General features: G+C 58.3%; 6 protein-coding genes across 6 annotated transcripts; 1 reads left to right on the forward strand and 5 right to left on the reverse strand.

Annotated features, from left to right (window-relative positions):
* Window positions 1-27: 27 nt before the first annotated feature.
* Window positions 28-2310, reverse strand: C8Q71DRAFT_757691 (uncharacterized protein). The gene is made up of 2 exons (XM_047923695.1): window positions 1748-2310; window positions 28-1694 (listed from the first exon to the last, which is right to left on the reverse strand). The coding sequence occupies exons 1-2, from the start codon at window positions 2105-2107 to the stop codon at window positions 357-359; spliced, it is 1698 nt and encodes a 565-aa protein (XP_047779486.1). The 5' UTR covers window positions 2108-2310; the 3' UTR covers window positions 28-356.
* Window positions 2311-4189, reverse strand: C8Q71DRAFT_757693 (terpenoid synthase). The gene is made up of 3 exons (XM_047923696.1): window positions 2947-4189; window positions 2719-2892; window positions 2311-2653 (listed from the first exon to the last, which is right to left on the reverse strand). Exons 1-3 carry the CDS (start codon window positions 4033-4035, stop codon window positions 2492-2494), a joined length of 1425 nt encoding a protein of 474 aa, XP_047779487.1. The 5' UTR covers window positions 4036-4189; the 3' UTR covers window positions 2311-2491.
* Window positions 4190-4579: 390 nt separating this feature from the next.
* C8Q71DRAFT_707072 (uncharacterized protein) lies at window positions 4580-5144 on the reverse strand (the record flags this gene model as incomplete). The annotated part of the gene is made up of 3 exons (XM_047920538.1): window positions 4580-4690; window positions 4741-4878; window positions 4932-5144. The coding sequence occupies 3 exons, from the start codon at window positions 5142-5144 to the stop codon at window positions 4580-4582; spliced, it is 462 nt and encodes a 153-aa protein (XP_047779488.1).
* Window positions 5145-5422: 278 nt separating this feature from the next.
* On the reverse strand, window positions 5423-8615 carry C8Q71DRAFT_595977 (uncharacterized protein). The gene is made up of 12 exons (XM_047919590.1): window positions 8021-8615; window positions 7470-7621; window positions 7284-7388; window positions 7158-7223; window positions 7038-7103; window positions 6851-6978; window positions 6772-6802; window positions 6612-6721; window positions 6200-6560; window positions 6096-6146; window positions 5598-6041; window positions 5423-5544 (listed from the first exon to the last, which is right to left on the reverse strand). Exons 1-12 carry the CDS (start codon window positions 8382-8384, stop codon window positions 5524-5526), a joined length of 1899 nt encoding a protein of 632 aa, XP_047779489.1. The 5' UTR covers window positions 8385-8615; the 3' UTR covers window positions 5423-5523.
* Window positions 8616-8647: 32 nt separating this feature from the next.
* C8Q71DRAFT_757709 (GTP-binding protein RAB5) lies at window positions 8648-9977 on the forward strand. Its single transcript, XM_047923697.1, has 8 exons — window positions 8648-8827; window positions 8885-8909; window positions 8965-9023; window positions 9080-9140; window positions 9193-9220; window positions 9273-9278; window positions 9334-9610; window positions 9664-9977. The coding sequence occupies exons 1-8, from the start codon at window positions 8791-8793 to the stop codon at window positions 9795-9797; spliced, it is 627 nt and encodes a 208-aa protein (XP_047779490.1). The 5' UTR covers window positions 8648-8790; the 3' UTR covers window positions 9798-9977.
* Window positions 9978-13267, reverse strand: C8Q71DRAFT_757711 (ras GEF). The gene is made up of 6 exons (XM_047923698.1): window positions 12652-13267; window positions 12364-12588; window positions 11554-12313; window positions 11158-11492; window positions 10786-11106; window positions 9978-10733 (listed from the first exon to the last, which is right to left on the reverse strand). Exons 1-6 carry the CDS (start codon window positions 12943-12945, stop codon window positions 10227-10229), a joined length of 2442 nt encoding a protein of 813 aa, XP_047779491.1. The 5' UTR covers window positions 12946-13267; the 3' UTR covers window positions 9978-10226.
* Between the last annotated feature and the right edge of the window lie 160 nt (window positions 13268-13427).

Raw genomic sequence — 13427 nt, forward strand, 5'->3', positions numbered from 1 at the left:
AGTGCCCAAACGGCCGGTACCAGCGCCGTACAAACGAATCCTATGTTGACATTATCGTTGGACGACATTACAATAGACACTACGAGGAACACACGCCCAATGAAGGACATGTCCGCTAGTACAGTGCAAGAGGAGAAAGAACAGCTCGAGAGAAAAATCGTATAACGGCCAAGGTTACTCCTGTAACCATGAGGGCCAAAGAAACCATACGACGAGTTTTATGAAGACATACCCTAATTCGACGAAAGGCAAGCGAAGGATACCGCGTAATAACATCCGAGGATAACAGACCATGAGACAGTCGGAAGGGGTTGACGAGATACGATGTTTGGGGATGGGCACTTGACGTCTGCGCCTCACATCCCGCGAGACTCAGTCCTCGTCCGGCTGGTGTGTTGCCCAGCTGAGTCTTGTTTCTTGTTCTTGTTCATCTCTTGATTCATCGCCGGAGACTCCGCAGGCGCAGGTATAGCATCTTGTAACATCGCCATGAAGTGCCCGCGCTCCCATTGACCACCCGACGTAGAGGCCGCAGAGACGGTCGGAACCGGTGGCATATACGCAGGCTGCCAAGTCGGGACACGAGCCGGCATAGCAGGGTGATAGACAGGGTTCGCAGCCTGATGTCCAACCATCTCCACGTACGCATGAGCGGGGTACCACGGATGGGCCTGGACAGGGTTGACCGCATACAGCGCATGCCCGACCGAGCTCGGGTTGCGGGACCTGAGGAGCGGACTCTCGAGGATATCGCCGAGCTCGAGGGCGGTGCCAGCGTGCGCGAAGCCATGGGGAGTGCCGAAGCTGGACTGAGTCACACTCGCGGAAGACGGCGTCTCAGGATAGCCAAGGGAAGGGGGACCAGTGCTCGAGTTAGCGGGCGTAGATCCGCCGCTCGGCTTCCAAGTCTCGTCTTGCTGATACTGAGAAGTCCCATGCGCAGCCAGGGGCAGGACGAGTGGTTGCATGGTGTACGGTGCGGGGACAATAGAGCCAGGAACGTTCTGCTGAGCGAGCGAGCCAATGCCTAGTCCAGTCTGCGAAGCGCGCAGAATGGAAGGGTTTGCGGTTGCAGAAGCGTAATTGCCAACGAGCGAAGACGGCGCAGGACTAGGCAAGAGACTCTCATAGTAAATTTGGCTTTGGCGCTGCATATATGCTTTGTATGTGCCGACAGATTCTTCGAACCCGTTCGGAGGTCCCAGAATGCCAGAGAGACTGTCATAGAGAGCTTGCCGTTCGGAGCCAGACAGTAAACCAGAGAGATCCGGAGGTAGGCCCGGTTCGACGTTCTCGTCTTCTTCATGAGCTGCAGAGCGCCCCGCGTACTGGATGCTTTCTGCGGCCTCCAGTGTCTGACCAGAACCAGAGCTTCCCAAACCACCTTGCGACGGAGTCTTCACAGTAGCAGGTATGATAGGCGTGGTGCTTGTGGACGTCACGTATGGCTGCTTGGTTTGGAACTCCGGCCGGCCAGAGGCAGGAGGGCCGTAGTAGTAGTACCAAGTGTTCAGAGTGCCTTCGCCAGCACTTGCGAAGGGCGCATAGTCTCCGTATGCACCAGCAGGACCGGCTCCGTGTTGCGCAGGCGTCAAGAGGAGATTCGGGCTCGAGAAGCTACTGTCGCCATCTTCGCTGGCGTCGAAGGTCATGTCTGGCGTGGAAGTCTCCCCAGCGCGGCGTCGTGACTCCCTCTGCTTTATGTCAGTCATGCCAGGTCCTGAAGACGAGAGGAGAAGACCATTACCTGAGGGCGCGCCGGCGTGAACTCCTCAGCGCGGGTCTCCTCTCTGGCCACTCTGAGTCCCTTCGTATGGTACCAGTCGTAGATGTGTCGCCGATTCACGTTGAACTGCTTTTGGACGGCCTGCCGCGCTGTGAAGGACGGCATCTCCTTGCTGCCGGGGATGATCAGAGCCTCCAACTCCTTGACCACTTCGGGGCCCAGGCGCGCAGCCAGGCTATCGATGTTGACTCGCTTGCGCGTGCCGGATGAGGACGGCCGACCTATCTTCTTCTCTTCCGCTGGAGCTTCGGAGGCAACTTTGGAGGCTTGAGCCCGCTTGCGAGGGGCGGATGGTGCGTTGTGAGCTGTCGTCCTAGCCATGTTGAGCTGTCTTCCGAGCTTGAACAGTGCTTGCCGGTTGCTTCAAGATCGTATCCAAGGGGAGATTGACCTTCACGCTTGCCAAAGACAGCGATGCTCGTCGTGGCCTGGACGAAGTTGGGAGACCACGAAAAAAAGACGAACTGAGCCAGGCTGAGCCGTGACGGTGCCCATGCGAACCGTACCCTCTGACACCCCGACAAGCACAAGCCGCAACATCACTGGCGCATGCAATTCTCAGTGGCAAGTCACCCGAGCTGACCATTCCCGTCTAGAAAGACAAACCGGGCTATAGAGCGAGGTGGGAGTAGGTTACCGGGCGGTGTAGAGAATATAACGTCCGTGTATAGTATCGGTGGCTGGCGCTCCGTGGATAGTCTCTCACTACCACGTCCGTTTCACCACGCGCTCCGTCAAGACCTCCAACGCACCCTTCGCGTCGCTGTCCGGGAGCATGGCTAGCACCTCTCGCGCTTTATCTGCGTGTCTGAGCGCGAGGTCGCGAGTGCGCTCGACGCCCGAAGACCGTCGCACGAGGTCCCGAGCCTAGATGATTGTCATGATCAGTTATCAAGTTCGGATTCGAGCACACAAGACCAGAGTGGACTCACAAGTTCGACGTCACCGTCTTGGGAGAACTTTCGCTTGATGAGATGTCCCATGTCTGGGTGTTCCTCCCAAGCGAACAGCGCGGGCCCTGTCGCGAGGCCTAACTTCAAATCGGCTCCTCCGGGCTTGCCCAAGGCTGCTTCTCCGGACTCGTAGTCGAGAATGTCATCGACGAGCTATGTATGTTGGCGGTAAGTCTCTAGCAGATTGTGCGGGCAAGAGAGACATACCTGGAACGCAATACCAAGGTTGCGGCCATACGCATACGCGACCTCCTTCCAAACCTCGCCCTCCCTGCACCCACCAAGCACTACAGCTGCTCGTACGCCCTTCGCCATCAAGCTCGCCGTCTTCATGTACGTCTTCTGGAGATAGATGTTGAAGTAGTCCTCGGTCGCGCTCGGTGCGCCCTTCAGACCCAGCTCCTCGCCATGAACGGACTTGAGCTGCAAGATCTCGCCCTCCACAAGATTCGCGATGACACTGGCAATGAGCTCAACGACCTCGTTGTCTCCGAGACGCGACAACGCCGCGCTGGTGCGACCCAAGAGGAAGTCACCCGCCAGCACGGAGAGCTTGTTCCCGAACGCCGCCGGAGCAGAAGCTACACCACGGCGCAACGGCGACTTGTCGATCACATCGTCGTGTAGAAGGGAAGCGACATGAATCATCTCCACGATCTGTGCGAGGCGAACCTGGGTTGGGAGCAGGCAGAGAGGAGACGTGAGTGCCGGTGCATGGGTGCTCGTTGCCTCGGGAGGCGGTAGAGGCGGCTGGCGCGGTGGCCGCGGCGTTCTGACGGTAAAGGACGTCTCGAAAGACGCAGTGTGGTCGGACATGTTGGGATTGAAGTCGTTCAACACGTCCGCTCGCGTGAGTGGTCTGTCCAGTTCCTCTGTTCGCCCTCCCGCACCCTCGCACTCCGCCGCCCACTGCTTGAGGTGCCAACCACCACCGAGCCCATTGGTCGCCTGCGAAAACAACAGCACAAGCAGAGGCCTAAGCTGTTTTGAAGGATGTAGGAAGTAGTACTTCGCGATTTCGGAGAGCCCGGGATGTGCGGAACCCAAGAGGTTGAGTAGTGTCTGGCGGAGATGTTCCAGTTGCGGTGCTAGCAACTTGTAAGGGTCTGGACGATTGGGGTTGGGCTGCGCATTAGGGGGTGGCGGTACGGGATTTGTGGGCTCGCCATGTTGCGTTGGAAGCAATCTTTGCTGCTGAGCTTGTACGCTGTATTTTCGGCATGCCCGCGTGACCGCGCATGTTCGACTAGGACTTGGGCCAGATACGCGTACTTTTGGTGCAGACCAGCGTCGCATGACCAGCAGGACGCTATGGCAGCGCGTCGGGGACCGGGACAGAGAGGGATGGGTTCGGAGGCGAACGAACAAGCTTGAGCTAAGCGTCCCGAAGGCGTCGGGCGCTGTGACGCAGATCCCTCCTGAAATTGTAACCGGGAAATTGGCCGTTTATCCGAAACGGTGCACTATCCAGGCACTGTTACCCGCAACTGTCCAAATAACTCGTTGTATTGCTACAGTACTGCGTGGCATCCATATGGCCTTTACGGACACAGAAATATTCGTTCGGATACACTCGGTAGGCAACGAGACGGATGTGAGCTAGACGTGAGCTCTCCTCGAAGATCGAATCCACTCCTTGCATAGTATCGCTGTAAAAGGTCGCAAATTCCATAGTGAAGCGGGCGTGGTAGTAAAGCAATGTCTCGCATTGGCCGAGATGCATCGCTCCTGTCAGAGGGTTGGCCTGATGTTCTGTCGTGCCGTCATCGCATACATCATTGCTGTAGCCACAGGCGAACGATTGCGCACCCCCAAGAGTGTGAGGCCTACATGTCGTGTATCACCGAGCTGTGCGTTCAGATCGTGGGTTGATGTGCAGGACAGGCGCAGCAGCGAGACGTCCGCGCAGTTCAGAAACTGGCTTCTGCAAGTGTTTCACCAATTCTCGTGCCTTCGTAAAGACCGTTGGTGGATGCCATTGGAGCAGTCAAATGGTCTCACCTTGAATTCCAATTCATCCCAAGATACAGATGTGGTAGCATTCAAAGCCAAAAGCATGACGGGATCTTTGTCACTTGTGCCATTCTCCGTGGCGTCATCGTATTCTTCGTCAATTGGCAGCACGACAACGCGTCCTAGCTGATAGGCAGCCCATATAAGCTATCTACTAGAGCCAACAGGCAACGACGTACTTCGCTGTCGATCATCCCCACGCCCTGCTGTTTCGTCTCCTTCCACACCTCCCCACCCAACCCGACGATGACGCGTACGTTGTCCTTCGGCCTGTGCGGATCCGCAGCGAACGAGACCAGTTGGCCCTCCGGGGTAAAGAGGGCAACCGTGTGCAACTCGGGTAGAGCAAGCACCTGCGACAGAAGGTTGCGGAGGTTGGACAAGTTGAGCATTGCGACGATGCGGGAGAGGTGGTGGTACTTAGACTGGTGCGCCACAGGCGCGTCCCGTAGCGGACGCGTCGAGGCCCCCAGCCACCCCTACAAGTCCGCGCCGCGACGCAGTGGGAGGAACATGGGTCAACTCCTGCAGCCTACACCACGTACGCATGTCACAGCTAGCTACTACTGAGACAAAAGAACATCGGCAACAACTAAGTTACTGCATACTTCATACGTCCGCGAACTTCAGAAACCTCAGACAGTTCGGCCGAGTAGAAAAGCCAGCACCCAGAGGCGACGAAGAAAGCTATGGACAGTAATGAGAACTAAGAATAAGATAAGTTGAAAGTTTGCGCGCAGGCGGACCACCAACCAGCTTCGACGTGTCTGGTCACTGCCCGTGCTTTTGTCCCTGCTGCCACGGTAGTCAGCGCTGGTACTCTCTTGAATCTGGTATACACTTACCAGGTACGCCATGAGCTGCTGATAGTTCGGCTGAGTATTGGGAGGCATCTGAGGCATACCGGGCGGCGGGGTCGGCTGCATCATTTGCTGCTGCGGCATACCATACGGCATCGGTGGTGGCTGCTGCTGTTGTTGCTGCAAACGCTGCTGGCCTTGGCTATTTTGTTGCAGCAGAGCAAGTAGGTTCGGGGCCAAGCCGGCTAGACCAGCAGGCGGAGGCTGTGGCGTAGAAGCTTGTTGATTCATCCCTGGATAGCCATTGGGCGCTGAAGCGGGCGGAGGCGCATTAGGGGGGAAGGGAGGCATAGATGGGGGTGCTGCATAGTAGTGGTTGCCCCCGGGCGGTGCCTGTGGGGGCATCGGTGGCATGCCCGGTGGAGGAGGCGCTCCTCCATTGCCCGGGGCACCGGGCGTTGCCCCAGGTTGTTTCAATGCTGCAAGCAACTACGCGGGCGGTATGAGCATCATGATGCCGACAGCTGATGAACGTGAGCTTACCTGCTGAACCTTCTTAGCTTGCTCAAGACGTTCAAGACGTTCATCGACGGGCTGCGCCAAAGTAGTAAGCAACACCAGCATTGCCGAAAAGGTTGATAACTGACCTGAGCTGGTGGGGGTGCCTGGGTGAAGGATGGAGGCGGAGCACCGCCGTAGCTCGGAGGCGGTGGCCCAGGAGGACTGGACGGCCCGGGTCCACCATATCCACCGGGTCCTCGGCTGTCAAACCTGCCACCATAACCGCCACCACGTCCTCTACCGCCACCACGACCACCAGAGTAATCCTCTTCATAAGGAGCTCGCTCTCTGTCGCGATCTCTGCCCCAATCTCCTCGACGATCCCAGTCATCCCCTCCGTAGCTACCGCGGCCCCTGCCACGACCGCCACCCCGGCCACCCCGGCGACCGCGTTGCGGAGGTGTTTCCCAGTCGCGTCCGCGATCGTATCCGCCTCGTTCTTCACGCCTGCCAGGGAAGCTCGTCAGAAGGGTCCCTAGACGTACGACCCATGCTCACCTAGGCGAAGCACCCCGTTGGTCATCCTCTGGAGCAGCTGCGAAGACTATCTCCATTACGCCATCTTGCAGCCCTTGGTGGCGTAGCCGATCATGGGCCTCATCGGATGCCTGTCGATACACGCTCAGGATCTTCTCACTGTCAAGCGGACAAGACGCACCCTCGTATCGTAGAATTCAACGAAGCGGCAACTAACACGAGGATCAGCGATATTCGCCCCACTGCGTTGTTTTACGTACTCAATGCCCGGCGCAGGCCTCACAGACTTGACATCACCGAATTGCTGGAACTTGCGACGGACTTCGTTGTCATCGATCGGCTGTCCTGAAGCCGAGTTCTTCAAGGTGACTATCAGTGTGCCCTGCAGCTGCTGTATGGACAGCAATTGAGATTTCGGCTCTCCGAGCAGGCTACTGTCAGGCTTACTTGCTGTTTGTCCTTCTCAGCTCCTCTGCCACCGTCATCACGGGGCAACGAGTAATGCACGTCGATCTGCATTCGAATCCTCAGCAATGAGGCCAACCTCATGGCTGACACTAAACTTACCGGACGACCACTTATCTCCGAGCCCTGCAGTCTTTCTCTTGCTCGTTCTGCGGCGCGCAGATCATACTAGAGATCCAAGAAGTTATTGACGCATACTCACAAGGAAAGCCACAATGGGCGACTCACGTAAGTGACGAACACCATCCCCCTGTTCGCGATCAGATCAAAGAACGTCTTGATCTCGCCATGCTCCTCAAACAAGCCGCGGACAAAGTCACTGCTCGTCTCGTACTGTGTATTGACCGGTCATTTGATCAGCTCAACTCAGGCAAAGGCGGCCAGAACTCGGTCGAGACCCCGAACATAACTTGCCTTAATGTTGCGAATGAAGAGAGTACGACAAGGGCGCTCTCGCTGTATGCGATCCTCAATTATTGAGTCATTTACCACCTTCTCCTCTCTTGGACGCTGGGTTCGTTTAGGACGCCCTCCAAAGCCACCCTGATCATAACCACCTGAATCGTCTATCGAAGAAATTCAATAGGTGAGAACACTGTCATGCATACCATGGCTGGAAATGCCGAGCAAAGTACGAATGTGAAGAAGGGGTTTGGGCGGATGCTGACTAGTTCGGAGCCAGAGGCAGGTTACGGGAACGCCACAGGACCTCAGCTTAGAACCGCGATCGTGCTGCGTTGCAACCGATGTCCTAGCAGTCGTAGAAAAGGACACGGGGCAGGACTGGGAGCTTTGGACGGAACTGGACTAACAGACTGTTGCCCGTAAGGAGAGCTCACGCCATGGCTAACATCTCCGTAGCATGTAAGCTACGAGGCATGAAGGCAGGCCGACTCAAGCTGGTCCCTGAGGTGCTCCAACCGGCCTCGAAGCCGTGACTAAAACGGTGTTCAACATGACTTAACTGAGCGCACCTTCATAATTATTGTAGCCCTGACCATACTGTCCAGGTCCGCTCGCATCGAAGTTGCCATTCTGATAGAAGGAATCTTGTCCTGGGGCGGAGTCGAAGCTGTTGTTATAGCCCCCCATGTCCCCTTGCGGAGGACCTTGATCGTATGAGGCATAACTCCCGTCATGACTGCCACCGTATTGACTTCCATGATGACCGCCTCCACCTCGGCCGCGGCCACGACCGAACCCTCTACCACGAGGAGGGCCACCCGAGTCGACACGGTGTGATCTGTCAGGCCCAAACCCGTTGGGGGGGCCGCCTCTTCGTGGCTGCGGGCTTTCGTACGGGTTTTGATAAGGATTGTAGCGATTCATTGACACGGCTGCTTTGATGTTGGCGTTGAAACGAAAGGACGGGGTGCGATCTCAGCGATGTACTTCAGGGCTGATTTCAAGCTCAGTGACCAGCACGCTTTCCGAGTTGCTCGACTGGGTCGATACGGAGCAGGCGTTGTTCACAACAGGTACAGAGCAGGAGATGGAGCAAGACAGCAGATGGCCACGTCCGCGAGACAGTGACGGTCGGAATACAGGGGGCGATAGTTGGGCGATAGCGAAAACAAGCGAAAACTGGTCGGCGCATACCGACGTAGCACCGTGGGACAATTGCCTTTTTCAGCTGGCTCCTCGAGGTGCACCAGGGTGCACCGCGCGCTGACGCTGCGCCCCGCGGCCATATCGCACCAGACGTTCTGCAGACTCATATATCCATCTCCCCGCCATGTCTAAGCAGCTGCAGTTCAAGCTTGTTCTTCTTGGTGCGTGAGCTCGTGCTGGGTATCACGGCACTCACTAACCTGTGGTCGTGTGTGCAGGGGAGTCCGCTGTCGGCAAGTCCAGGTGAGTTGTGCCGTCTATACGCTATGCCACCGGCCTCAACGCCTTCGTTGTGCAGTCTGGTATTGCGTTTCGTGAAGGACCAGTTCGATGACTACCGGGAAAGCACCATCGGCGGTATGTGCTCTGGGGGTTTTGACAACGTGGTCGCGGCTCAACTCAGCGCAATCCAGCCGCCTTTCTGACGCAGACCGTTACGCTGGAGGACCAGACAACAGTCAAGTTTGAGATCTGGTTTGTGCGGCCACTGAACGTATCATTGTTACCTCCCTAATGATGGACGCAGGGATACCGCTGGTCAAGAGCGGTATAAGGTGCGTGCCTCACCAAGTTCAACAATGTCGTTGTTACTCATGCCCTTCACAGTCTCTCGTATGTCATCTCGTCTGCGCCGACCAATAGCGCAAGATACTGAATCACCAACCAGGCTCCTATGTACTACCGCAACGCAAACTGCGCAGTAGTCGTCTACGACATCACTCAGTCCGCATCTCTCGAGAAGGCCCGCTCATGGATCCGCGAGCTCCAACGTCAAGCGGACCCCTCCATCATTATCGCACTCTGCGGCAACAAGGCCGACTTGTCTGCCCGACGCCAGGTCTCGCAGGAGGAGGCAAAGAAGTATGCCGACGAGGAGGGTCTCATGTGGGGCGAGACCAGTGCGAAGTCTGGCGAGGGTGTGCAGGAGATCTTCGCCGCTATTGGTAGGTATCACCGTGTGTGTCGTACGATCAGCCACCACTCACCGAATCTTCAGCCAAGAAGCTGCCGCAGAACACGCCGGCGTCCGCAAGAGCAGGTGGCCGGGCAGGCCCGTCGGGGAGAACTGGCGTCGATCTGAACAAGCAAGCCGCCGGCGCTCCCGGTCAGGACGAGCCATGCAACTGCTAAGCGTTTCTTAGCTGCCCCTGGTGCCTGCGCGCGCCGGTCGGTCGTCCTCCGTTCTGCTTACCCACGCCGTCGCTTTGCTAGACCACACGTTCACACTGTTCTACTACTTTCTGTACTATAGGTTCACACCGACGTATTCTCAGTATTATATGGATGTTCCTCCGCTGCAGTAGCGTTTCATGTCGCATTTGGGCAAGAGACTGGGTTGCATTCGACGATAATGGAGAAAAATAGTGTGGGTGAATGGCTACCAAGATGAAGCAAGAGCCTCAGGAGTATGCAGACTATCCGGGGATAAGACGATCATGTCCTTGACGAGTCCATGGAGAGAGAAAGAGTGTATCGAGTGATCCTTCCAAGCAGTAGCATATTCGCCATGTTAACAGAATAAGTTAAACCACACTCCCCTGCGCTCGCTCGGGGGCCACATTAGGGCAGCGACTCGAGCACTCTCTTCAGATGCGCGATGTCGGCCTCGCTCTGGTGGGGCAGCGCGCCGAAGTGCTGGTCCTGCGCGATGCTCGTCACGTTCGCCTCCACGAACTCCGCAGTCTGCGCGTCCTCGGGGAAGTCGTACGCGTGCGCCTGGTGCCGGAGCATCTCCTGCACCGCGCCGTACCACTTCTCCCGCTTCGCGAAGTGGATCAGCTGCTGCTCCGTCTCCGGCGAGGGCACCGTGTCCGCGAAGTGCTCGCTGACATGCGCGACCAGCGCGAGGTACGGTTCGATGTACGGGATGCACGGCCCGTGGACGGATTCTTGCTGTGCGCAGTAGGGTAATTGGTCACCGGCGGGCTCGGTGAGCAGCGCCGTCGCCTCTTGCTGCACCCCGCGTGGTAAGTGGGCCCACAGGAACTGGGACCGCGCAATCGCGGGATCCGAAAGGCCCGTTGTGATTGCGCTCAGTGATGAGAAGTTGCAGAGCTCCTTGCAGCGCTGATGAACACGCCTGAGTATCAATTCGACTGCGCACGACGGGGCATCTCACCTCCGCAACGCGTATCCAGAACTCGAGCATCTCCGCTCTTCGACTGAGCCCGTCCACGCCGAGCAAGCTCGCTCTCACCCAACCAGTCAATCTGGCACGCGCCATGCAGAACGCAGTCAGATTGGGGATACCGTCTGCCTCGCTCGGGTTCATCCAGTGCAAGCATTCCCGAGCCTCCAGCTTCGCGTACAGCCGGTGCTCGTGGACACAAAGCTGTTTCGCGACAGCCATCGGTTCTAGACGCCCGAAGTCGTTCTTAGAGGCTTTGCGCTTGAGCTTGCGCCTGCCTGTCACAGGGGTGGGAGGCGTTTTCGTGCCCAGCTGAACACATATTCAGGATATCCCGATGATAACTAGAACGGGGAAACTCACATGCCGCTGCAGCGAGTCCTGCATGCTCCTCGCCATTGTGATAAACGGCGAGGTGAGCGACGACAAGAACTCCACAAGCCGGCCAACGATGTGCGGCTCGTCGCGGAGCATGCCGTACTCCTCGAACCACATCTTGAGTATGAAGAGGACGCGCCGCTGCATGGGCTCGAGCCGCTGCTCGCGCCACTGGTCGAGGTCGATGTCCTCCTGGCTCCCGCCTGGGGGGCGTTCCGTGTGGAAGAGGTCCTCAAGCAGCGTGAATACCTCGTCCGCGTTCGCGAACGACTTGTACGTCATGAAGAACGCGCGTTGGAAGTTGCGCATCTGCACTGGATCTGCGTGCGACGGTGAGGGGTGAACAACCATATACCGCAGATGCATCCGGAGGTCTCTTACCATGCGTGTCGAGTGTGAGGCGCTCGATGAGGGCGGGCAGGGTGCCCGCAACCACGCTCCCATCCTCCGCAAGCAGCAGCTCATCCTGCTCCTCCGCCGGCCGTAACCGCGACGGACTCAGGCGCGCCCTCGACTCCTTCGTGTCCTGCCTCACGGGGGGCGCCCTCGGATGCAACGGGTTCCTCGGCAAGCTCAGCTTCGGCGTCGTCGAGCGATTCCCGGGGACCAGCGTCTCAAACGAGTCCACCGACGCAGGGCTCGCCACGATGGGGATGCCCATTAGCGGGCTGCCCGCGAGGGGGCTGCCCACCAGGACGTCGAGGTCCGCTGCGTTCTCCAACTCGAAGAGCGTCGTGAGCCGGTTGAGCGACGAGCGGTCGTCGATGAGCACGGGCCGCCGCCGGAGCTGGCGCGTCACGACGGGGCTGACGGGGTCAGAGTGGCTCCGCGCGTGGTCGAAGGACTCGATGAGCGCGGGGGACGCGCGCAGCGGCGAGGAGTGCCGCTGGATCTGCAGCGGCTGCGTCGGCTTGAGATTCAGCTTGAGCGGGGTCCGGTCGTCTTTAGAGGGCACCGGGGGCGGCTCGTCGGGCGCGTCGGTGGCGGGCAGCGGGGATGCTGGCTCGCCCGCCGGCGAGGGGGAGACGTCGACGTCGGACTCGGAGTGCGCGTCGTCGACGCCTTCGTGAGGAGGGACGAGCGGGCTGAAGAGCGAGGGGGCGCCTTTGGTGTCGGATCCGGCGAAGAGTCGCACTGGTGCCTGGGACGAGGCTGAGCGATCGCGAGACGATGTAATAGAGAGGGACGCACCTGGTCGCCCTCCGTCAATGGCATCCATTGCAGCCCTGTAGCTTCGCTGTCGGGCGTGCTGAGGAGCGTCCCACTCCTCGATGATAGGTCCGATGCGGGGGAGATGATCCGCGCATCGTCCTTGACGCGGAGTTGGTGCACGATCCTCTCCGAGATGGGTTCGACAAAGGCCTGAGGTATCCATCCGACGCGGTTGTCGCCCGGGCGTAGAGCAGCCCACCAGCCCTACGGATCGCGTACAGTCTGAGCAAGGCACCCTACAACACGCGTAACATTCCATGTACTCACCGAATCCTCGCGCTTAATGATCTCCAGAACCTCGTTCTTCCTGAACGACAGTTGATCGGTATCTGCGGCCTCGTAGTCATAGAGGGCCAGAACTTGGAATGCCTCCGCGCTGGATGTGGACGCCGAATCCGTCAAGGTGGTCGAGGTATCACCACTCAGAACCACATTTGCGGAGGGTAATGCGGAAGCAGGCGTGTAGAGTTGGTTTTGATAGCTAGAGGGCGACGAGTCAATCCAGAGGCGGGGGAGCGCACCCCCACGCCTGACTGACTGCGTGCGAGAGACAGTTGACATGGCGCGTGGGGGTATGTACAGTAAGTCAGCTCAGAGACCAGCACTGCAGCGGGGGCGTCGGGCGAGGATGAGTCTGAAGCTGAACCTGCAGGTGCCCGTGTCCGCCTGGGTCGACCAAGAGCGAGACGGCGGTGAGAGATCAAGGCGGACGAGTGATTTCTCGCAACGGACTCGGTGCCGTGTGCGGCAGGGCGACCATTGTCGGCCGTGGCCTATAGGAGGGGCGAGACCGGCGGTAGCAGATAGGCTGAACGACCATACCGCGACCATCATCAGCCCAGATCCACGCCAGATCCAGGTACTCCCTGATCGGACACCCAGCCGGCCACTCGACAGCTGTGGCGGTACCATCGCTCGCAGACACGCTCCTCGTCAGTGTATGAACTCAGCTGTGGCACACAAGTGCATGCTCAAGTCCCAGGACACCCTTCACTCTGCCAAGACAAATAGACGAGTGATCAATGAGTCCATCATCATATCAC

The sequence above is a fragment of the Rhodofomes roseus genome (genome assembly GCF_022264815.1).
Source record: "Rhodofomes roseus strain CIRM-BRFM 1785 chromosome Unknown C8Q71scaffold_9, whole genome shotgun sequence".
In the NCBI taxonomy this organism is placed as follows: Eukaryota; Fungi; Basidiomycota; class Agaricomycetes; order Polyporales; family Fomitopsidaceae; genus Rhodofomes; species Rhodofomes roseus.

Bases quoted from the DNA above. Each gene is read 5' to 3' on its own strand.
- C8Q71DRAFT_757691 (XM_047923695.1), bottom strand. From the start codon at position 2,107: ATGGCTAGGACGACAGCTCACAACGCACCATCCGCCCCTCGCAAGCGG. The intron at 1,695-1,747 runs GTAATGGTCTTC...GACATAAAGCAG, and splicing joins TCACGCCGGCGCGCCCTCAG to AGGGAGTCACGACGCCGCGC.
- C8Q71DRAFT_757693 (XM_047923696.1), bottom strand. From the start codon at position 4,035: ATGCGACGCTGGTCTGCACCAAAAGTACGCGTATCTGGCCCAAGTCCT. The intron at 2,893-2,946 runs GTATGTCTCTCT...CAACATACATAG, and splicing joins ACCTTGGTATTGCGTTCCAG to CTCGTCGATGACATTCTCGA. The intron at 2,654-2,718 runs GTGAGTCCACTC...ACAATCATCTAG, and splicing joins AAGACGGTGACGTCGAACTT to GCTCGGGACCTCGTGCGACG.
- C8Q71DRAFT_595977 (XM_047919590.1), bottom strand. From the start codon at position 8,384: ATGAATCGCTACAATCCTTATCAAAACCCGTACGAAAGCCCGCAGCCA. The intron at 6,803-6,850 runs GTACGTAAAACA...TCCTCGTGTTAG, and splicing joins AGGCCTGCGCCGGGCATTGA to TTGCCGCTTCGTTGAATTCT. The intron at 6,147-6,199 runs GTCAGTTATCAA...ACTTTGGCGCAG, and splicing joins AGGCACCCCCACCAGCTCAG to CCCGTCGATGAACGTCTTGA.
- C8Q71DRAFT_757709 (XM_047923697.1), top strand. From the start codon at position 8,791: ATGTCTAAGCAGCTGCAGTTCAAGCTTGTTCTTCTTG. The intron at 8,910-8,964 runs GTGAGTTGTGCC...TTCGTTGTGCAG, and splicing joins TCCGCTGTCGGCAAGTCCAG to TCTGGTATTGCGTTTCGTGA. The intron at 9,141-9,192 runs GTTTGTGCGGCC...TGATGGACGCAG, and splicing joins ACAGTCAAGTTTGAGATCTG to GGATACCGCTGGTCAAGAGC.
- C8Q71DRAFT_757711 (XM_047923698.1), bottom strand. From the start codon at position 12,945: ATGTCAACTGTCTCTCGCACGCAGTCAGTCAGGCGTGGGGGTGCGCTC. The intron at 12,589-12,651 runs GTGAGTACATGG...CGCGATCCGTAG, and splicing joins TCATTAAGCGCGAGGATTCG to GGCTGGTGGGCTGCTCTACG. The intron at 10,734-10,785 runs GTGAGATGCCCC...CGTGTTCATCAG, and splicing joins TCTGGATACGCGTTGCGGAG to CGCTGCAAGGAGCTCTGCAA.